The sequence below is a fragment of the Urocitellus parryii genome, chromosome 8 (genome assembly GCF_045843805.1).
Source record: "Urocitellus parryii isolate mUroPar1 chromosome 8, mUroPar1.hap1, whole genome shotgun sequence".
NCBI classification, from domain to species: Eukaryota; Metazoa; Chordata; class Mammalia; order Rodentia; family Sciuridae; genus Urocitellus; species Urocitellus parryii.
Window position 1 is genome coordinate 79,074,195 of NC_135538.1, and position 24,311 is coordinate 79,098,505.

Here is a 24,311-nt window from a genome sequence, read left to right on the forward strand (position 1 = left end):
ATCATTATATATCAGTGTATGACCCTGCTTTGTTTAAATAGGTAGGCAATACCTTTTTATGGCTCTCAAGTACTTCAAATGTGGCAATGTAACTAAGGAAGTGCATTTCAGATTTTCAAATTTTAATTTCAAAATTGATACTTGATCTAGTTACTGGATAACTTAAACATGTTTGGAACAACTTGGATATGTGAATCAATTCTTTCAACTTCTCAGTATAGGAATTTAATATAGATTAAGTATTTACAATAAAAATTTAGCATATGAATTGAGATGTGCTGTAACATAAGATATACTGGATTTTAACAGACAGTACAAAAAAGAATATAAGTATATTGTTAATAATTTTAAAAATATTTATTATATACCAAAATGATAATACTCTGGATATAATGACTTAAATAAAATACATTATTAAAATTACTTTTAACTGTTTTTTTACTTTTATAATACACGTACTAGGAAATTTTGCTTTACACATGGATGCTAGTATCATCTAACAAGCACTGTAGAAGAGAGTCTAATTCATACATTATGTCAATTTTGGGCATCAATATTTTCCTAGTATACCTTATTGTCCTTTTATTCAAAAGTATTGTTTATCATTCTTTTTGTTAATGTTGTGAAGTTGTTGTTCTGCGTCTTCATAAAATGGTCTGGATCTAGTAAGAAAATTATCAGATATGTTGAGAAAGAGAGTCTTCTATGAATTTCCTCTTCCCTACATTTCTTGCTAGGTGTGACTACTCTTTACCTGAGCTATTTCTAAGGACTGAGTTTGCAGTGAACATCTTTGAAGGAAGAGGCAATGCCTTCTAGGATAAAGAGGTTTGCTTTTGTTCATAATAAAAAGCAGTGAATTTTTCAAGCTCCGTAGTCCTCAGCTATAAGAAACCTGCTGAATGTGTAGTTATGTTTATGGCCATATTGTGCTTCCCTATGTAACGTGGGACAACTGGAGCCAATGACAATATGCTGATGTTCATGCTCCTTTGTTTCTGTTCCTGGAGTCTCATGTATTCTGTCAGCATCTAAGAAACTGTAACAGGCTAAATTACTAGTTTGTAAATAACCAAACTCATGAATTTAGAAAATTATTAGGTCTGATGGGATGGTAAGATTTCCTTTTATATGTAAAAATTTTAAGTTGTGGAAGCCTAGTTTTTATATAAAATGTGGTGTCATATAAGAACATGGATGAAATAAAAGTGTCAGTTTTTTCCTATATTGTAAATATCATACATGCACTTGTATGAATTGTTGGTATACAGAAGTGTGCATATATTACATTTATTTCCCAAGAACATTTCTCAGTTAGTTCTTGAAAACAAAAGGTAAACATTCTGTGGAACTATATTCAAGGACTTAAAAATCTTATAAAGAAACAGTTTATCTATTATCCAACATATGTACTCAGGACAAAAGGAAACTTTATAAAAAGTACAAAAATAGATAAAAAAAATACAAATACAACATATTTTGTTTGGAACTTTAGAGATGTTTTTTTTTCTTCTCTTTCCCTTTTACCTCAAAAGTTATAAGTACTTTTGAAGCAGCATGTATTGTTGCACTTTTGATTTTTTGTTGTATAGTTAATGAACTTGAGGATGACTGATGATTATCTGGTTGGCCATCCCATTCTTTTGTTTCTTCTTCTTTGATTAGTAAAGGTTTTCCTAGGGTTTGGCCAACAAGGTTACAGACTTCTTGAGCTTTGCGCCATGCATTCTCAACAGCAACAAGACAGGCTTGCCGTCTGAGGAATTAAATGCAGAGATTATTAATATGGCATTCACTGAATAGTTTTGTTTAAGCAATTAATAATTTAGTTAATAATAATAAAAATGTGCTTAAACTTACCGAAGATTCTCAACAGAGCCTGGAGTATGATAGAATTGGGGTGGACTGATGACAACAGAGCTATCTAGCTTTTCAACGAGGAAATTACAAATATTTTGCATCTTTCCAAATTCAGTAAATGTAATGCAAACCTGTAAATGAAATGACACTTGGTATTATTTTCATGTCTGATGTGCTGTTTCAAATTTATTTTTTTAAATATGAGTAAAAAAAGTAAACCTAGATTATAAGGTCCTTTTATATTATATAACAGAAAAGAAAGACTATTTGATACTTAAATTATTTTGCTATTAAAAGACTCTTGCTTATGAATTTTGAAATTTATCTATATTGACCTGAATATTTAAAATTCATTTATTCAATTTGAATTTCTATGAAATTGGAGGATTTCCCCTTCAGTTTTATTTTTTGGCTAATTTCTAATCCTGATAACTTTTTCTTTTTCTTTAATCTAATCTATGCCATTAGATACTGATAAGCAGCAATTACATCATACTTCACTGCTGCCACTAGTCATTTTCACATCTATTTGCAGAAGCTAATCTATTTGACTATGTTCTGCATTGTATAAGTTGAGGTCATCTCATACATTCTTTGTCTTTACTACTACTACTCTATTAATCATACTATGATCTATGTGGACATCTTCTAATATCATAGTTTATTTTTTTAGCTTTATAATTTCAAATATATATAATAGTAGAGTTAAGAATTTGAAGAATTCCCAGACATCAATTACCTAACTTCAAAAATGATCACATCATGGCACCATTTATGTATTTATTTATTTTAAATACACTATATATATTTTTAGTGTAAAGTTCTATGACTTTTGATAAATATGTAGAGCTCTGTAACTACAATAATAGACTTGTTTCCCTAAATTCCCTCAAAGAACCCCTTTATTAAATCAATCCCTACCCCTGGCAACCATTGGTCTGTTGTTCTCTTGTTATACATTGAACTTTTTCTGAATGTCATATAAATGAAAGCATACAATATGCACCTTTTTGAGACTCACTTCTTCCACTTGGCACAATGCATCTGTGATTCATCCCTATTCTGGCATAATAGTGGGTTAATTTTTTATAACTTTTTTTTATTTGTAGACGGTCAATAGTTGGTTAATTTTATATTCTGTTATATGAATATAAACATAGTTTTTTTGAAAACACTTTAGTTGTGTCCAATTTTTGGCTATTATAAATAAAGATGCTGCTTTGTCAAAGTGTTCTAGATCCTTTGAATTTCTACATATATTTTATAGTCGGTTTGTCAATTTCTATTGGAAAAAAAAGCCTAGCTGAGATTTTTTTTTTTTTTAAACTGGTAGTTGAACCCAAAGATAGTTTACCTCTGAACCACATTCCCAGTCCTTTTTATTTGAGAGAGGGTCTCACTAAGCTGCTTAGGACCTCACTAAGTTGCTGAGGCTGGCCTGAAACTTGCAATCCTCCTGCCTCAATCTCCTGAGTCATTGGGATTATAGGCAAGCACCAAGGTGCCTGGCTGCTAGCTGGAATTTTGATTAGAATTGTAATGAATCTATATATAAATCACTTTTGGGAGAACTGATATCTTAATAATATTGAGTCTTTTAAGTCATAAACATGGTTTCTCCATTTACTTCTCCTTGCAGTTCTATCATTTTTGTCTCAAGTATTTTGAAGCTTTGATCTAAGTATTTAGAATTGCATGTCCTCTTGATTAACTCTTTTTTAGTATTATGAAATTATTTTCTTTATTTGTGGTAATATTCTCTCCTTTGAAATCTACTTTGTCTAATATCATTTAGCCACTCTACCTTTCTTTTGATTCGTGATAGCATGGTCTTTCCTCATCTTTTAACCAATGTGCCTTCATATTTAATGTATGCTTCTCTCAGACAGCATATAGAGAGAGTTCACTTTTTTATATAATCTGAAACACTTGCCTTTGAATGAAGGTATTTGGGCCATTTACATTTAATATGATTGTTGATATGGTTAAATTTAAACCTCTGATCTTACTATTTATTTTTGATTTATCTTTGTTCCTCTTTTTCTCAATTTGTTTTCTTTTGAATTGAGTATATTTTTTATTAAATTATTTATTCTAATTTGTTATACATGATGACAGAATGCAATTCATTTCATATTACAAATATAGAAAACAATTTTTCAAGTCCCTGATTGTACACAAAGTATTTTCACACCACTCATGTCTTCATACATGTACTTTGGGTAATGATGTCTAACTCATTCCACCATTGTTCCTACCCCTTTGCCCACTCCATTACCCTCCCCCTGGTTTGCCCTTTCTAAAGTTCCTCCATTCCTCCCATGCTCCCCACCAATGCCACTGAGTCAGCATTTTCATATAAAAGAAAACATTTGACCTTTGGATTTTTGGGATTGGCTAACTTTACTTAGCATTATATTCTCCAACTCCTGGATTGAGTATATTTTTATTATTCTATTTTATATCCTTCATTGGCTTATTAATGATAGTCCTTTTTGCTATTTTAATGTTTGTTTTAGGGTTTACAGGATACATGTTTAACTTATCAAAATCTTCCAAGAAATGTACCATTTTTATATATAAGAACTTCACAATACTTATATTTTTTAAAGATTTATGTAATAAAAATATCATATATTAACCATATAGTTAACACTTTCAGTACTCTTCAGTCCTTTATGTAGATTCCTGTTTCCTTCTGTCTAAATGATATCATTTAACATTTCTCATAGTGCATGTATATAGGTAATGAATTATTTCAGCTTACTTAAACACTCTTTAATTGGCCTTTGTTTTTGAATAGTATTTTTGCTGGATATAGAATTCTAGGTTTATAGTTGATTTTCCCTCTTAGTTTGTTAAATATGTTAATTCTACTGCTTCTTCCCTTGCATTGTTTTCAAGGAGAAATCTGTTGCCTTTGTTACTTGGTATATAATGAATATTTTTCCCTCTGGCTATTTTATTACTCACTGGTTTTAAGCAATATGATTATAATGTGCACTTGTATATTTTTGTATTTGTTGTGGTTAGGGTTGATTAAACTTTTTGAATCTGTGGTTTTACAATTCCCCTTAGGTTTGGAAAGTTTTTGGTTCTTATTTCTCCAGATGTATCCTTGTCCTCCATTCTCTCCTCCACTGGGACTTAAAATTAAATATATATTAGGTCACTTGCAAGTTGTCCCTCAATCCATTGATTCTTTTTTGTCTTTTCTTACTGTGTTTTGTTCTAGATGTTCTTATTGCAGTGTCTTCAAATTCACTAAGCTTGGCTGTGTAATGTCAACTTTGATATTAGTCCTATATTTCTTTTTTTCACACTATAGTTTTCATCTCTGGAAGTTTAAGACTTTTATCTCTCTCCTCTCCCTTACTTAATTTTTGAGTGTATATAAAACAGTCCTAATAACTTTTTAAAAATATTCTTTTTAATTGTTGATGAACCTTTCTATTTATTTATTTATTTATATGTGGTGCAGAGAATCAAACCCAGTACCTCATACATGCCAGCAAGTGCTCTACCGCTGAGCCACAACCCTAGCCCTCTAATATCTTTCAATGATGTTGCCAATTAATTTTAACATCTGTATCAGTTCTGCAGTGGTTTGACTTTATTTTTCTCTTTATTATAAACTTTATTTCTCTGCTATTTTGCAGGCTAAGAAATAGAGGCAAATATAAAATCCCAGTTCATTTTGAATCAGTAAATAAAAAAATAAGATGGAAGAAATATGATTTATTGGGAGAAATATGATTCAAAAAGCAGCATGTGAGAAAGACTGTTAATTACTGACCAAGGCTATAAGCTAAATAGAACAAAGTGATGCAAATGCCCAAAAGCTAATTCAGTCTATGTGTGTTACTAGGAAAAAATATTCTAGAGTGAGGATAATAATCATCTTCCTCTAACATGAATAGTCATATCACAGCAGGACACTATAGATGTAGATCTTTTAGGAAGAAATTGACTAACTCAGGAAAGAGTTTGTCATATAAAAAACGACCAAAGATGTCTGTTTAGTAGATGTCTGAAATGCAATGGGTCTTATTTATAAAATATTTCAAAAGAAAAATGAATAGTTAAAACAAAGATTGGATGAGATATGGATGGAAAATGCTCAACATATGATGTTACTGGAGTCCTAGGCTAGGGTCCTGACTCCAGTGGTCCCAAAAAGACCATGTTTGGCCACTTGTCCCAAACACCAAAGAGAAAAGGTACATGAAAAGCAGGAAAGGATACTTTAATCAATAAGGCCATGCTGGGAAGGCAAAGTGAGATCCAGCTTCTCAGTCCTATCTTCAGAGCACAAATGCGTATAGGTTTAAACAGAGGATGGAATGAGGTAGGGGACAAGAAGTCTGCATAATTAAGCAGATTTGATTAAACTTGGTTTAGTTGTTCATTCTCTGAGTTCTGTTTCTATTAGGTAGTGCCAGAGATGTCTACCACTAGAGAGGGCAATTTCCTCTTGTTGCTCAGGAAATTTATCCATCAGACCTGTAATCCTAGAAAGGGGTAAAGAGGGCACACTTCAGTTCACATGAGATGGATGACAGTTCCTGCTGGGGGCAGGGGGCAGTCTCATTGTGGGATGTTATGGTTTAGCTATGAGGTGTCCCCCAAAAGCTCATGTATAAGATAATAAAAGAACGTTCAGAGGTAAAACGATTGGGTTACGAAAACCTTAATCTAATCAGTAGGTTAATTCACTTGAATGATTAACTAGGTGGTAACTGTAGGCAGATAGGGTGTGGCTGGAGGAGATAGGTCCTTGGGGGTGTGCCTTTGAGGCTTATATTTTGTCTTTGTTGAGCAGAGTATCTTCTTGGTGTCCTGAGCTGCCTTGCTCCACTACACTCTCTGCCAGGATCTTTTGCCTCACCTTGGGCCCAGAGCAATGGAGTCTGCTATCTATGGACTGAGACCTCTGAAATGGTGAATGCCTAATAAACTTTTCCTCTAAAATTGTTTGTCATGTTTTTTGATCACAGTGGTGAAAAAGCTAACTAAAACATGGAATAATTTCCAGGAAGGTTTAGGGCAAGCTTGAAGACTTATAGGTGCCACCCCAGAGGTCTGAAATAAGAGATGCTGTAAATGTTGTCTCTGTCTTCAAGACAAACAGATAAGTATGGTAAATTTAGGGCTAATAAACCTTGTATTACTAGAGGGTTTAATTATTTGTTCTTTTTAGATATATGTAACAGTAGAGTATATTTGACATATTATACATACATGGAGTATAACTTATTCTAATTAGGATTCTATTCTTATGGTTGTACATGATGTGAAGTTTTTCGATAAACACTCCTTAGAAGATTAATATACCAATGTGCAGAACTAAGCAGGAACACAATCCAAAGTTTAAGGTAATAAAGGAAACAAATATAAAATAAAGGCAGAGGTGCTAAGCTTTCTCTTGCTTTCAGTTACCCACGACAGCAACTGCAGATCTAGTCCCTTTCTAAGTCCCAGTTATAATGGGAGGCATTCAGGAAAAATAAGTGGGAACAGGGAGGGGGAAATTCTTATGAGTGCTACACTACTTTTTCTTTTGATATACATTAGTGAATGCCTCTAATATCTCAGGCTTTAAAATCTCTCTTGACACTGAGATTATTATAAGAAAGAACAAAAGAAGTGACAAGTGTACCAATATAGGAATCTCAAAGCCCAGTTTTTAATCCAACTCCCACTTCCCACACATATTCACTCATCTACATTTAATGAAGTCATTTAGAAACTTTCTAACCTTCAACATGTTTATTCTTAAACCAAAGGGGAACAGCCAAGTGGTGGGAGGTTAGCTAAAACATCTTTAAAATGCCTTTTAGAATGAAAATTTCAGATATTATGTGGAAAAGTAATGTCCATTAATCTTTTTAAAATTTATTTACAGCTTTATTAAAGTATAATGGACAAACCAAAAAACTGCACACATTTTACATATACAATTTGTCGAATTTTATAGTAACCTGTGTTACCATTACCACAAGCAACATAATGAAGACCATAAACCTATTTATCACTTTGCAATGTTTTCCTATAGTATTTGCTGTTTTGTTTTTCTTTCTGTGGTAAGAACATTAAAACATGAAATCTACCCTCTTAAATTAGTAAGTGCATAATACCAAACTAATTAAAGCTACTATGTTGTAGAGTAGATATCTAGAACTTATTCATCCTATATAACTGTAACTTTATGCCTGCTGAACAAGATCTCCTATTCCACACACACCCCCTTCACACTCTATTTTCTGCTCCTGTAAATTTGGATATTTTAGATAATATCTACTACTGGTGCTAATCTAAGGACAATCATGTATTGGATTGTATAATATAATGTGAGTTCTGGTTTCCAGAGAGCTCTATATAAAATGTAATCAGATATTCTCTTAAGAAAATTGAATATAATACATTAAAAAGGAAGTTAAAGCAGAAGGAAAAGGAGGAGAGTTTAGTTAAGTCATCATTTAGTTATTTCTTAAAACAAGCCGTTCTAATGTACTCTTTGTACCTGAAAGTTCAATCTCTACAAAACTCTGTGGTCTGGAAAATATGCCAGTTTTTCATGAAATATGGGACTATTTTTTTTTTCTCCTCTTTTCTCCTTGATATACCCTCACAATAAACCTCTTTAACTAAGATAACTTGCTCCTCTGTGTTACAATCTGAAGCTCTAACAGGTAGTATCTACTATTGAATTGCTATAGCATACTCCCAACTTTCAACCTCTGTAATTTAGACTATTCTTCATTTTGTTTTGAAAGATATTTTTTTAGTCCCCACTAGTATACTTTTGACAAATGGATCGCTAAAATCATAATAAGTAATTTTAAATTTCCTTGAAATAGTTACATTAAAATGGTGAAATCACAAAACTGTTAACAGGAGATAACAAACAGAATATTGTTTACTATCTCAAGAGATAAAAAGACAGGATTCCAGTTTTTCACTCTAATTCTTATTATATGCCCTTTAAGAAGTCTAGATCTAAGTGATCTAAACCTAATAGAAAAATTAGAGAAAAAATAATCTATCTCTGCCTGAAGATAGGACCAGGTGATACCTTGAGGTACTTCCTACTTCTAAAAACAAAAATTCTCTGACTGGGTAAACAAGATTCCAGTCTAACCTCACTGTTCTTTTTCTCCTGTGACAAGGAGGCAACATGGATTAAGCACATAACACAAACATGTGGTTTCAGAAACATATTCTGATTCCATAAAAAATATCCTAATCATCACACTTTAAAGGAAAGTAAAAAGCTGAGGCAGTTGTAGGCTCTAAATAATGTTATCATCAATTAAGTATACTTAAATGATTCCCTCTTTGTGTGTGTATGTGTGTGTGTGTGTGTGTGGTGCTGGACACTGAACCCAGAGCCTCACAGGCAAGTGCTCAACCACTGAGCTATATCCCTAGCCCCTTCTTTTTAATTTGTGTAAAGGAAAAGCAGTTTTTATTTCCAAATAATACTTATTAAAACACAGTTAAGTTGCATTGTGGAATAAAAGAATGTTAAAATGTGTTTCAATCCTTTATAACTTTTTTCATTTATTCTTTTTAAATTTTACTTGTTCTTTTTAGTTATACACGACAGTAGAGTATATTTTAAGATATTTATACAAATATGAAGTATGTCTTATTCTAATTAGATCCCAGTCTTGTAGATGTACCTGATGTGGGGATTCACTATGATGTATTCATATATTTACATAGGAAATTCATGTTAGATTCATTCCCTTGTCTTTCTTATTCCTAGACCCTTCCCTTTTCCTTCATTCCCCTTTATCTAATCCACTGAATTTCTATTCTTCCCCTCCCTATTCATTTACTCTTTATCTAAGAGAAATTTCTTTCCTGTAGTATTTCCTGCTCACCAGGCAATAATTTTACTAAAAGTTTATTCAGGTGGTATTTAACTGCTATTTCCCTGTTGCTATTTTTATTGCATTTTAAATAACTTCTCTTAAATCTCATTAAATATATTTAAAAGATCATCTATATAACATCAAAAGTTATTCTGAGAAAAATAATCTTTTATCAAAACTACGAGAAGCATGTCTCTGGTATATTTTTTTGCAAGAATAAAACTAAATGATAAGTTGTCTCCACAAAATCATGCTGTTTCCAGTTATTTGCTAAGTACATACTTCTGCTTCCATGTGATAAGCATTTTCCACTCTTCTAAAATCCTTTGTCACAGTTACATTTTCTGCCTGAAACAGAAAGTATAAGAGGATGATTACTAAGTGTGTGGCTATTAAATATAATTGCTCTAAGGCATAAATCAGAAACCTGAACTTATGAAAATCAGGAAGACATAAGAATAAAAAAAACCCACAAAAAAACATGTATTGCCTGATATTTTAAAACTGTCCTAAAAGTGACACAAAATAAATTAAGAAACCTACAAATATTTGCTTAAAATTTTGATCATAATTATATATTTGTAGAATATAAAGAAAGTATGAACTTAGGGCAGCATAATATGAGGAACTGTTTGTACACACTACGTAACATATTTAAAAGTCAGAGGAGTCTCAGTATTTTTAAAATTTACTTATAAATAATACATAAAAAATTTATAAGTAACATAAACTTACTGAATACCTATTATTTGTACCTTTTGGCCAAGTTACCAATTTTTTTTTTTTTTTTTACTCTGGGGATTGAACTTAGGGGCACTTGACCACTAAGTCACATTCCCAGCCCTACTGTGAATTTTATTTAGAGACAAGGTTTCACTGAGTTGCTTAGAGCCTCACTTTTGCTGAGGCTGGTTTTGGACTCTCCATCCTTCTGCCTCCCTCTCTTGAGCCTCTGGTATTACAGGCGTGCACTATAGCGCCCAGCAATTTACTCAATTTTTTTGAGCTTTAGTTTCTAAATTTATAAAATCAGGTTAATATCTAGTTTAGTTTAAAAAGGCTGAGACGAATATTTTCTCTGATATAAGGGAGGTAACTCAAAATGGGGTAGGGAGGAAGAGCATGAGAAGAAAATTACCTCTAGATAGGGAAGACAGGTGGGAGGGCAAAGGAGGGAGAAGGGGAATTGCATGGAAGAGGGAAGGAGACCCCCTACATTATACAGAATTCGGGTATGATGATGTGAGAAAAAAAAAAGAAGTGGGTTACATTAGATTGGGTAGAGAGAAGTGATGGGAGGGGAGGGGAAGGGTAGGGGGTAATGGAAGAACAGCAGAATAAAATAGACATTATTATTGCTGTGGGTATATACGTGACTGCATGACCAATGTAATTCTGCAACCTGTACACTCAGAAAAATTAGAAATTATATCCCATCTGATTCAAATGTATGATATGTCAAGATCATTGTACTGTAATGTGTAACTAATTAAAACAAATAAAAAATAAAAAATTTCAAACAACAAAAACACACAAAAAAAAAATAAAAAAACTGAGAACAGAAGGTAGAATATATTTTATGTATATCACATAAAATTGCTATGAAAATTTAAGCTGTATGTAAAGTACTTGACAAAAAGCCACTCAGCAAAGTAGATGTTATACTATTATGATAAAAATATTTCTGAAGCTGAAGCAGAAGGATCATAAATTTCAAGGCCAGTCTCAGCAACTTGGCAAGGTTCTCAGCAATGTGATAAGAATCTGTCTCAAAATAAAAAATATAAAGGGCTGGAGATACAGCTCAGTAGTAATGCACCTTGGGTTTGATCCCCAATACCAAAACAACAGCAAAAACAACAACAACAACAATAACAAAAACAACAACAACAAAACATTATCCTAAAAAAAAGGGAAAAATTATGCCCAATGTGATTCAGATCATTAAGGCCATACTCAGTTTCAACAGGTCAGATAAACTCCTCCTAAAGCCTTGGAGGCAGGATCACTATTCAGAGCCACCAGGAGAAGGAACCGCCCCCCACCCCCAACCCCGTGTAGAACTGTGGGGGTGACACTTCTACTCTAAGGTCCTAGAGGACAGATTATGGAACTAAAGAAAATCATTCTCAAGCCTTAAGGTCTAATGGAATTTGCCTTGCTAGGTTTTGCAGTTCCTTGGAAACTCTCACCCTTTCCATTTTTCTTATTTCTCCCTTTTGGAGTATAAGGAATGTTTTTTCATATTCCCATCTCACCATTGTATTTTGGAAGTACATTACTTGTCTAGATTCACAAGTGATTTAGATGACCACTTCAGAGTTAATACTGGAATAAGTTAGACTCTGGAGATCATTGGAACACTATGAATGTATTTTGCATGTGATTTATGAATTTGGTGGTGAGTGCAAGGGACAGGGATGGAAAGGTTTGAATCAAATTGTCTTCGCAAAATTCTTATGTTGAAGCTATTACCCTCAATGTGATGTTAACTGGAGATGGGGCCTTTGGGAATTAATTAGGTCAGGAAGGTGGAGTCCTAGTCTTATGATATTAATTCCATGAGACTGAGACTCAAGGGAACTTGATCTCTCAGGCACCAGGAAAGACCCCCTTCACCAGAATCTGACCATGCTAGCATTCTTATTTTAGACTTCTAGCCTCCAAAACAGAAAACAAATTCCTGATGTTTATGCCAATTAATTTTTTTTTTTCTAAAACAGTGAACTTGGGCCTGTTTATTTTTAGAAAAGTAATATTAAAACTTTTTTTGATTCTCTAGGTTAATACTGGTACATAATTCTAATAAAAAAGTTAAATTTATTATTTAGTTTTCAAAAAAGTTTTAAAATTCATCCTTGGGAACAAGTATAACATTTTATAAAATTCTTTGTATCTTTCAAAATATATGTTAAATAAATATATAATAATTATTATGTCAAATAATAATTGCAAGTTGTAAGGAAGATGGCTGTATCTAAAGTTTAAAATATAAACTAAGTATAAGCAATTGATATTATCCAGAAAAATTCTAAAAGCTTTAATCTGGTATATGAACTGAAGTTCCAATTGTAGCTCTGTTATCTGTCACTCCCATGAAAATATTAATGTGAATTTTTAAAATTAAAACAGTAATACCTGTTCATTGTTGAAAATTTAGAACAAAGATAAGTATGAAAAAGAACTGTGTGCATACACATATATGGCTTATAATCAGTTTTTTCACTGATGTTAAGTTATTTTTCTGTCATTTAATATTCTTTTATGATATGTAAATATACTTTTGGTCCACCTTTGATATCACTTTTTTCATTTTTTCTCTACTTCATACATATAAAACTTCTGATTAAAAATTTATTATAGAAACACTTTTAGGAAAGAAAGCTGGAAAGAAAATCTTATTTTTAATAGTGTTATTTAAAAAATATAAACATGTTAATTAAAGAAAATCTAATACTAGAGAAAAAGACAAAAAGTAATAGCCCCAAACCCTATTACTATTAATATTTTAGTAAAAATTTTACTAAACCATCTATCAGTGCATATAAATATATCTAGATCAATGTCTATATTTTACTGTTTGTTTGTTTTGTGGTACTGGGGATTTAACCCAGGGAGCTTAACCACTGAGCCACATCCCCAGCCCTATTTTTTAATTTTGAGACAGGGTTGGACTTGTTTGCATAGGGCCTCTCTAATTTTCTGAGGCTGGCCTTGAACTGGAGATCTTCCTGTCTCAATCTCCCAAACTACAGGGATTATGGATGTGTACCACCAAGCCTGGCAAGACTTTTTCATAAATATATCCTACATTCTGTTCTCAGCCTTTTAAAAATAGACTTTTTCATTGGGATAATATTAAATTTAAATAAAAGGCTGAGGTAGGAGGATCACAGGTTGAGACCAGCTTTAGCATGTTAGTGAGGCCCCAAGCAATTTAGCCAGATCCTAAATAAAATAAAAAGCGATAGGAACATGGCTGACCTGAGTGGTTAAACATCCCTGGGTTCAATACTCAGTAGCAAAAAAGAAGGGGGGGGGGAAGTTGCTAAGCTGGTATAGAATGTCATATACATCAGTTTCAGACTTCTCTGATCTTATTATCTTAAATTATTTTGACAGCCAGGCACAGTGGTGCGCACCTATAATTCCAGCAATGTGGGAGGCTGAGGTAGGAGGACTGCAAGTTTGGGGCCAGCCTCAGTAACCTTCGAGAGCCTGTCTCAATAAAAAAGGACTGGGGATGTGGCTCAGTGGTAAAGCACTCCTGGGTTCAATTCCCAGTACTAAAAGAAAAAAAAAAAAGTTATTGTAAAGGATTTGGCCAACATTGGTGCATTACCATTAACTAAGGCCCAAACTTTATTTAGATTTTATAAGTAGTGTCCTTTTTACTATTCCAGGATCAAATCCATGATACTATATTACATTAATTCATCTCTTTTGATCTGTAACAGTTTCTCAGTCTTCCCGTTTTCATGATCTTGAAAGTTTTGGCCATATATTTTACAAACCTTAATTTGGTTTGTTTTGCATTTTTTTGTGTGGTTAGACTGAGATTATCTTAGGAAAGAATATGATAGAAGTAAAATGCCTTTTTCATTACAACATATCTACATTACTCATGATGTTAACCTTGGTCACTTGGTTAAGGAAGTATTGCCAGGTTCCTTCACTATAAAGTTACTATTTTTTTCTTTCTATACTTTATTAATTAGAGGTAAGACATTAAGTGCACTCTATACTCACTCAATACAGACTTTAGGATTGAAGTTGGAACCTATAGACCTTTGACATACATCTACCCTTTATTTTTTGAGCACTTCTTTTTACTTTCTGGTACAGTATGTCAGGCTCATGTACTTTTCCTGCCCCAGCTCTAAACCTGACTATTTCTTCAAGAAGCATAGTACCTTCTGAGATTGGAATTTAGGATCAAGATCTTAATGCTACAACTGTTTACTACCACTTAAGAGTTATTCCTTCTAAGCCCTTTTTAGTTGAAGAGCTAGATGATGTATCCTAATGCATACATACATACATATCTAGGATTGTTTCTATATCTTTCCATCTTTAGGAAGGTAAACATGGGTTCCTGCTGATTTTTTCAGCTCTAAGTCAGAATCAGAGAGGTCATTATAACTCTCCTATCTTTAATAGTGAGAAACCTGGTCCTCACCATCCACCATCCACTTATTTATTCAATGCTAGTATACGTGTAAAGCAGATTCAGAATTGTTAATGTACACCCCCTTGGAAAACAAATTTACCAACTAGAGTATAGGGTTTATGTGCCTTTCATTTTTATCTTAGAATTTCCAGTAAAAAACACCATTTTTCAAGGCTACTCCCTTCCTTCCCACAACACTTTCAGTGTAGTAATGCCATTCATTTGTAACAGAGTTAGGTTTATGTGTCACACTCTGAAATTTACTTTTGGATTGATCCTCTTACAGCCTGTTTAATGCCTTTTTTTCTACTTCACATATGTTAATGTTCACTCTTTGTGATCTACAACTCTATGGTTTTTGACAAATGCATGAAGTTATATATCCACCATGCCAGTACCATGAATAATAATTCTTTCACTTTAAAGTTTCCTCTGTGTATCCCCTTTACAGTCAACCACTTGCTTCTCTAACAATCCCTATCAATCACTGATCTGATTTGTCTCCACAGTTTTGCCTTTTCCAGAATCACATGAATGGAATCCTTTTGGGGCTGGTTGTTTTCACTTAGCAATATACATGTAAGTTTCACTCATGATGTTCTAAAAATTGATTTCTGTACTTTTTATTGCTGAATAATATTCTTTTGCATAGATATAACACACTGTTTATTTGCTGATGAGAAACATCTTGGTTGCTTCCAGTTTTAGAAATTACAAATAAAGGTGCTATTAACATTCAAGTGAAGATTTTCATATGGACATAAATTTTCAATTCACTTGGATAAATTATCAGAGGTGCTTGTTTCTATGATAAGTCTACATTTAACTTTATAAGAAACCATAAGACTATCTTCCAAAGAATACATCATTTTGCAATTTCACCAGCAATGATTGATTGAGAACTACTATTGCTCTACATCCTCTTCAGCATTTGGTACCATCATATTGGGCTCTAATAGGTACACAGTGATATATCATTGTGGTTTTAATTTACATTTCCCTAATGACAAGTAATATTGAACCTTATTTTCATGTATATATTTGCCATTTGTATGTCTTTGAAGAAATGTCTGTGTATATCTTTTTGCGAATTTTATTGAGCTGTTTGTATTATTGTTGAATAAGTTATATATATGTTTGTATCTATATATATTCTTGAAGTTCTTTGTCAGACATGTAATTTACAAATATTTTCTCCTAGACTTAGAGTGTCTTTTCATTTTTCTAAGAGTTTTTTTCTTTCTTTCTTTTTTAGTGGTGCTAGGGATTGAACCCAGAGCATTGTACATGCTAGGCAAGTGCTCTACCAACTGAGCTACATTCCCAGCTCCCTAACACTGTTTTTCACAAAGCAATTTTAAAAAAGTGATAAGGTACAATTTATCTTTTTTTTTAGTTTATGGATTATGCTTTTTGTAATAAATCTAAAAACTCATCTTCAAACTTAAGGTCACATAGATTTTTTTCTTTTACTTTCTCCTAAAAGTTTTATATTTTATGCTGGGAAAGACAGTCTTGTTCATTCAGGTCTTAAGTCCATTCTCAGCTGCCTGTGGTCTAGAACTTGGATCTAGACCTTGGATCTAGATCTTAGAACACTTCCTTGCAAGAGATAAAGTATCCTCATAGCTTATGCTGGGCACTGAGTTTATTGCCTTGCATGGGAATCTTTCCCTATTTCAGGCTTAATGTGGAATCCTTTGTTCTATTAAGTGTGTGTATTACATGGCGCCTAGACAACTCCATTGCTATAGCTGTCCCCACTGGGGAAAGGATGGGGTCTTTTTTATAGCAGCAGAAGAGAGACATGCTGGCCAATTCCCCTGTGGAGGGATTTGCTGACTGTGGGAGATTGATACTTACTACTGAAGTTGATTTTGCTGTTTGTTCTTAATGTGAGTAAAGTGTTGCTTTATCCAGTGCTTGATTGCTTGTGTTTTCTTAGTGACTCCCAAACCAAGATGCACTGGAAGAAATACTCAGATTCCTACTCTGATAATACGCAATGATGCCACTTGCTTAACATTTACACTTAAGTGTATTATCCATCTTGAACAATTTTTATCTAAGGTGTGAGCTGTCATTCATTTCTTGCACATGGACATTGGAGTATTACAGAAAAGACCATCCTTTCTTTACTTTAGGCCCTAGCATTTTTCTCTCTGAAAAAGAAAAAATTCTTAGAAGCAGTAAAACAGTTACTTCATTTAGCCCAGTGATTCATAAAGGGAAGCTTGAGAAATTTTGAAAGCAATCTATATAAAATAGCTATCTTTCTTATCAATATAACCACATATTTGCTAAATTTTGAAAATACAAATGATATAGGGAATGGGGAAGTGAAAATTGCCTGTTGGCAATCACTAAGAAGGTCTAAGGAGAATATAAACAATGCTTCTAAGAAAATACAGAAAGAACCCAAAGTTTTTAATAGAATTACAGTTTCTAAGTTTCTAATTGAAAAGAACCTAACTGCATTTGCAACTTTCAACCTTTACTGCTTGATTATTGAGCTTTAACTGAAGGTAGCTCTAGCCCAACTTTAATTCTCTGGGTTTCCTATTGGGGAAAAAAATAATAAAATAGCCAATTACAATGTTGCCCTTGTTTCACTGATCCCTTTTAGAACAATTTAGCATCAGTCTAAAACCTATTAAAAGACTCCAACTTACTCCTCAGTTCTGAAATATTCCTAAAGTCCTTTGGGATGCATTCTTTGCTGTAGCATGCTATATAAACCTGAGTCTGTTTCCTATAGTTATATTCCCATTTAGCTGGTGGGCTTCCATGGAGAGTATGAGATCTGTTGTATATCTATAAGTGGTTCTCAACCAGAGGATGATTTTGTCCTCCAGGAGACATTGCCAATGTGTAGAACATTTCTGATTATCACAATGTAGGAAGAAAAGCGCACTGCCATTACGTAGTAGATAGACAAAGTGACCAAGTGTTCCTGTTAGTCTGGAAGTGAGGAGGTTCCTAAGACATGAGAAAATCAGTTTCAAGTAAATAGGCACATTTTGGTTACCCTATGGATATGGGCCAGGAATGTTGCTGAACATCAATGCATAGCCCCGGATGACAAAGAATTAGATGATACAAAATGGTAACAGTGCCAATATTGAGAAACCATGCCAATACCAGGTAAACCTAAAAAATGTTGAATTATACAAGCATAATTCATTAAGTTTTCCCAATTAAGCACTTTCATATATAAATACAATGAATTGGTCAATATGGGAATAACATTAATAGCCAGTTGTTTTCATAAAAAGGCAAACATGAAGAAAACCATAAAACTTTACAGAAAAAAATAACTGAATAAATGGACTAGGACACAATACTGCAAAATTGGCAATTATCCTAAAATGAACATATAAATATAATGTAAAATATGAACAGAGAAGTCTTATTTGTCCTATAGGATTTCCCACTATCTGGAATTTCTGATTGTATTCCCATTTTGCCATTTAACATGTACCACTCCTTGCAGATAGGAAATCATTTCAGGGGAACAATAACGAGGTCAGAATTCTCCCTCAAAGATTTTATAAAGATGTTAATAATTTAAATAGTGTGCTACTAATATAATCCAATTCCAGAACATCTGAAGACTGCAAAAAACAATAATCTGGAACATTTTAAAGCAACAGGCAAAAAAGGCAATATGGAATCCTCATATCGTATATTTTTCTCCTACTTTTTCAGAGCAGAAGTCTATGATTCAGAGACACCCCCATAAGTCTTTATTGCCTTGATATCATGTCTGACTTGCCCCAGGATTAGGTTAAAAGATGGACAGATATCCAAATCTAAACTGGTCTACTGCATTTCCCTGGCCACAAAGACAAGTTTAAATTATCCAGTTAGAGTGAATTGCAGGTTTTTTTTTTTTTTTTTTAACATGGATACATTAATAAGCACAATTGTCTTTTTAAGATATAGTATTTGATGTAAGGCTTCAGATTGTTGCAGTCATTTTGTATCATGCAGGAAGATGCAGGTGAAGCCAAGGGAACTACATCAAAATAGAGTCTTGACCATATTATACTTGATTACTCATATTACAACTTTTCAATTAGGTAAAGAAATATTTTTTTATTAGTAAAGGTAGTTTAAGATAGGTTCCTGCAAATACAATAAGGGAATGACAGACTTCAATACTTTGTCTCAGTACAGTTATTTACAAAACTCTTATTCTTATACCAAGGTAAAAATAAAACATAACATTTAATGCATTTTCAAGGGTCCCTTAATATTTCAGACATATCAGTTAATGGCTATATGACATCATGCTTAGGAAGGACCCAATAAGCATTACATTGAAAGCAGAAAAGATGAATGAATTTGGGTAAATAAAAATTCAAAATTTTGAATATTCACAAGTATAAGCTAAATTATATGATAAATAAGAAACTGGGAGAAAACTTTTGCAATATATGATAGACATAAACTCCGAACAATCTTAATTTTAAGGTTCTTCTAAACTAACCAAGAAAAAACAATGGAAAAATAGGAAAGTACCTGGAAACTAATATGAAAAAAGTTTAACTTCAAATGTTAAAAAAAAATAACAGAATAATTTTTTAGACTTACTGAATTAACAAAATTAAGAAACAAAATACTGCCTGCCATGCCAGGTTGTGGTATAACTTATTTTCCTAGAGTGTAATTTTTCATCAACCTTCAAATATATATATATATATATATATATATATATATATATATATATATAATTCCATATAGATATATATAAATTATATATATATATCAAATATATATATAAATATACACTATATATATAGCAGTTAATGTCCAAAGAATATTAATTAAGGATTTATATAAATATTTAGCTATAAGTGCATCATTTTTTTACCATTCTTAATAATAAAAAACTACTGTTAATATATATGTTCTATCTGTTCCATTATTCTGTCTTAAATTGGGTGACTCCAAGACCAGATCCTGGGACAAAGATTTGAGTATAGGTGATTTTGAATATGATCCCATAGAACACCAGAGTGGGAAGAGAGAGAAGGAAAATAAGCCATTGTCAAGGAAATTACTACTATGGGTAACTCAAATTTAATCCTATAGAAAAACCCTGCAACTGGGGTGGAACACATGCCTCCAAGTTTTTCTCCTCAAGGAGTGAGGAAGCTGGGGTCTCCTCAGTCATTCCAGTTTCATTTAAGCCTTCAATTGAAGGCTGTTAGGATGAGGGGTTAGGAATTAATTTCCAAGCATTATTGTCTGGCCTCACATGCAGGCAGAATAAATTCTGGTAGCCAGGGAAAACTTTCATTTTCAGGCAAATAATTCACATATGTTGGCAGACAGAAGTTGGGCCTGCATGCATACAAATGTGAAATGCCAACAGACAAATGTGAAATGCCAACAGATAAATGTGGGGGTGATCAGTATCATCTGCTCAATCACCCACTGCCAAGAGAATAAAGTAGCAACATACTTTAGTAGTCAAGAGCATGGGCTTTGAGATCAAAGTTCTTGGAGTTTAAACTCTGCCACTTCCCAGATGTGAACAATCGCTCTGGTCCTGAGAGTTCTCATCTGTAAAACAGCAATTTTAGTACTGATTTTATAGGGTAGGAATACTAAATGAAATAGCATTTGTAAAAGGCCCAGCAATAATAATTAATAATATATAAACTCTTCAGTAGGGCACACAAAGTTTCCTCCATGTTCTGCCTCTAGCTTTCTTCGTCAATCTTACCTCCGATTCTCCTTTATGTCCCCCAGGTCTTCTGTGTCCTAGCCATTCTGAACTGCTTATAGTGCTCAGAACATATATGCTTGCTGAGTTCTAATGAGGAACAGAAATGCTTTCCCTTCAATTATTGTTTAATATTTGACAGAAGTGTCACTTCTTTTATGAGATCTTACTGAAACTCCTCAAGTACAATGAACATTGTTTTCTTTCTTACTCTATTACATACATACTTATATTAGTCTGTTTTATTTGTGACTCTTCAGCAAATTGCCCTTATAAAAGAGGCTCCAGTAAACTGCCTTGCCCCTTGACTATATATACCTATGTGGTGCACATGAACACAACTCATGAATGCAAAAAAGCCCTTTGCTTTGGGGAGGTTTAATATATACAGACAAGTAAATCAAGAGTTACACAGGGTGATACATTTTATTAAGGAGTAGAGTATCATATAATAGAGACTTGTGTCATACTGGGAAAGGAATGCAAAAAGGTGTGCTTGGCCTGGGGAAAGAGGGGAAAAAGTTAGCTCGACAAAGAGAGGAGAGAAAGATGACAGGGAATGAAGAGAGTTAAGTTCCATATATTAAGCAAAAGAGTTTAAAAGTATGAGGGGCCTCTTAAGTAGGGGTATGATATTTATAAAACTTACAACCCAATATTCTGAAGTTTAAAATGAATAAGGACTTTATGAATGCAAGTAATTCATCCTGAAAAGTAATATAAATAATTTTAATTTATTATTTATTGAACAAATCATCTACATGATTGCCTTCCTTCATTAACAGAGATAATCTGGGAGATTACTATCCTTTGTCTTGTCTTAAACATTGAATCTTAACGTAATTACTCTAAACTAGACTTAGTAATTTATTTTGTTTTACATATTAGAAGTTAGAGACACATGGGCCCAGTTTATATTTTATGTAAATGACTTAATTCAAACAAAATTATGGCACTGGTAGCAGGTTTTTAAGAAACATTTTTCTATATAGTAAGCCCATTTTATTCACATTATTTAGAATTAACATTTGAATTCTTCTAAATCATAAATCTCTTTTGGGAATTTTTTCCTAAATGACTTAATAACTCTTATTTTTGTAAATGCAACGCAACCATATTTTCCTTATTAAAATACAGACTTGCTTTTCAGGGCTATGGCATTTCTAGCAATAGACTGGAAGCAAGAATGTCTGCACTTTTACAAACTCAATGTTACTCTGAATCAAGTAAGATCTTTGTTCTTTAGAATCCAAGTACTTTGTAAAATAATGAAGCTGAAACAGTTGATGTCTGTTTTCCAATTTTCTTTCATTCTAATTATCTGGAGCCTGGGATAGTTGGATGCAACCTAGATTTTGATTTCAGAACACAGAAGTTCAAATACTGCTATGCTAAAGTTCAGAGCATTACTTACCTTCATTAAATCTAGAAAATGGGAATATTAAAACATGATTAACAGGGTTGTTGTATGGATAAAATAAAGCTGGCTCATTTTTTTTCTTAGGAGTGGGCTTTAAGGTAAGGTTTATTAGGTGATTTGTCTCATGGGCATCTCTGTTAAGTAGAGGTATTTCACATGTCACATCCACAATACACTGGTTTAACTGTTCTAAAAAAAGGTTAAAACTAAGAATGTTGGAGAATTTTGGGGGGAGTTTTATAAACTTAAAATGGATGCTACCTCTGGTTTTTTTTGTAAACAATACTGTTTACAAAAAAAAAAATACTGAAAAACCACGCATTACAAAACTTTAACATGCTTTAGAGGAAGCAGGTCATGTCTTATTTGCCAGTTCCATGATACAGAGTAAAAATGACCAAAAAGAAAAAAGGGGGGCGGGGGAAGAAAAAGAAAAGCAAACTTAGGGCCCAGCTTTCTACTTAGCCAAGTATTTACATCTAACATTTCAAGTTTTAACATTTCATCAAATGTAAAAACAAAATCACTGCATATATCGCCAGATAAAAACCTACCTAATCTGCATTTTTTTTTTTTTTTGCAAGTTCACTCAGGCCAAGAATTGCTTTCATCTAGAACACAGAAAGGTCAAAAAGATTCACTTGGCTAGGTCGTGATGCCTTCAAACACGACGCATCGAAGGCTTTCCAAACGCCCAAGAATCTCCACACCCGCATCCCCACCACAGTGTTCTGTCAGGGCCCAACCATCCACCCATCCCTTTGTGTCATGAGGCTGGAAGTTTTCGCTCTGCTGAACTCTCACCTGCAATCCCTGCTGCTGGAGACACTGCGTGATGTAGTCTAGGCGACGGCCAACACTCTTCTTGGCCTCCGACGCTGCCTCCTTGGTGCTGCTCACTCGCACTGCCACTTGTGCCCGGTCAGGGCTAGCAGACACCTCCGCAGTGCCGCTGACGTGCACTTCGCGGGTCGCGGCTTGGGCCTGTGTTGAGGAAAGGGGGCGGCAGACATTGGGCCGCGTTTCTCCGCCAGTGATCAAATTGTTTTCCTGGCCCCGATCAGCCCAAGGAACCAGTTCTACGAACACGCGCGATGGAGGCGGCCGCTGCAGCGACATAACTAGGGCCTCTGGGTTTCCATGGCAACTCCCGGCTGACGGCGGCCGGCCGGAGGAGTGCACCGCGCAAAGGATGCCGGGATGGGGTGGGGTGGGGCCGAGCTTTTTCCCGGAGTTCCGCACGCCTGATGCAAGATCTTCCCGCTTTTTCTTTCTGAGGCTTTGGCTGAGCATCTAGATATAGTTAAGAAGTTCACTCTACGACCTTCAAAAATCTGAGCGCACTTTCTCTGTGGCCTCCCTCTCAGCTCCGCCTTCCCACACAACCTCCGCGCCCTCCCTCAGCTTTCAGCGGCCGGGGTGGAGGGAGTGGCGGAAGTGGGGAACGGGCTTTGCGGGATGGCGCCCGTGTTTCTGTTGGAAATTCTTGGAAGAATTTCCCCTTCTTCCAAGGCCCCACCATTGGGTACGGGTCCTTTTCTTCCACTAAACAGGGATCATTGTGAAAACAGTCTCCTGACTCACCCTTCATTACTGTTGGAATTTTATCAAAGAGAATGGGGGGGGGTGTTAATAATATATAATAATAGTTAGTGGTAATAAAAGATTAGAACGCTTCTCTTAAAGGAATCTGAAAAAGCCAAGTTAACAGTCCTCATGTAGTTTATAATTTTTCTTTTATTGGTATGATAATTTGACAAATCCGATGGTACCTGCCCTTCATTTGATAAAATATTTTTATTAGATGAAAACATGATGAAAAACTTAAAACTCACTTTAAAAGCTTTCCCTAATCCAAGGGAAAAAAAAAAGAAAGAAAGGAAGGAAGGAAGGGAGGGAGGGAGGGAGGGAGGAAGGAAGGAAGGAAGGAAGGAAGAAAGGAAGGAAAAATCTTTTTTCCACACTTGAAGACATCCAAGATTTTTCTTAAACTTAAAAAATTCGTTTTCCCTAGTGGTGATTGTGGGAGAATATAGTCTCCAAAATGAATTATTGAATGAATGATCATTATAAGCAAAAAGCAACAGAAGTTTGAAATATATTTAGGCTATGCTAAAAGATTTCAAATCAATGGGAAATGATTGAATAAATGATATAGGGAATTGGTTAGCTATATTAAAACACTGAGCTATATCTTGCATTATACACTGAAAATAACATTTCAGTGACCAAAAAGGAAAAAAAAAT

General features: G+C 33.8%; 1 protein-coding gene across 1 annotated transcript; it reads right to left on the bottom strand.

Moving 5' to 3' along the window:
* Positions 1-388: 388 nt before the first annotated feature.
* Positions 389-23,222, bottom strand: Irak1bp1 (interleukin 1 receptor associated kinase 1 binding protein 1). The gene is made up of 4 exons (XM_026410904.2): positions 22,869-23,222; positions 10,023-10,088; positions 1,861-1,991; positions 389-1,756 (listed from the first exon to the last, which is right to left on the bottom strand). The coding sequence occupies exons 1-4, from the start codon at positions 23,181-23,183 to the stop codon at positions 1,492-1,494; spliced, it is 777 nt and encodes a 258-aa protein (XP_026266689.1). The 5' UTR covers positions 23,184-23,222; the 3' UTR covers positions 389-1,491.
* Positions 23,223-24,311: the final 1,089 nt, after the last annotated feature.

What these genes read in the sequence shown, in the direction of transcription:
- Irak1bp1 (XM_026410904.2), bottom strand. Translation starts at nt 23,183, where the DNA reads ATGTCGCTGCAGCGGCCGCCTCCATCGCGCGTGTTCGTAGAACTGGTT. An exon ending in CTTATCACATGGAAGCAGAA is followed by an intron (nt 1,992 to 10,022) that starts GTATGTACTTAG and finishes TTTCATTTACAG; the next exon opens with GTTTGCATTACATTTACTGA. An exon ending in GGCTCTGTTGAGAATCTTCG is followed by an intron (nt 1,757 to 1,860) that starts GTAAGTTTAAGC and finishes TTAATTCCTCAG; the next exon opens with ACGGCAAGCCTGTCTTGTTG.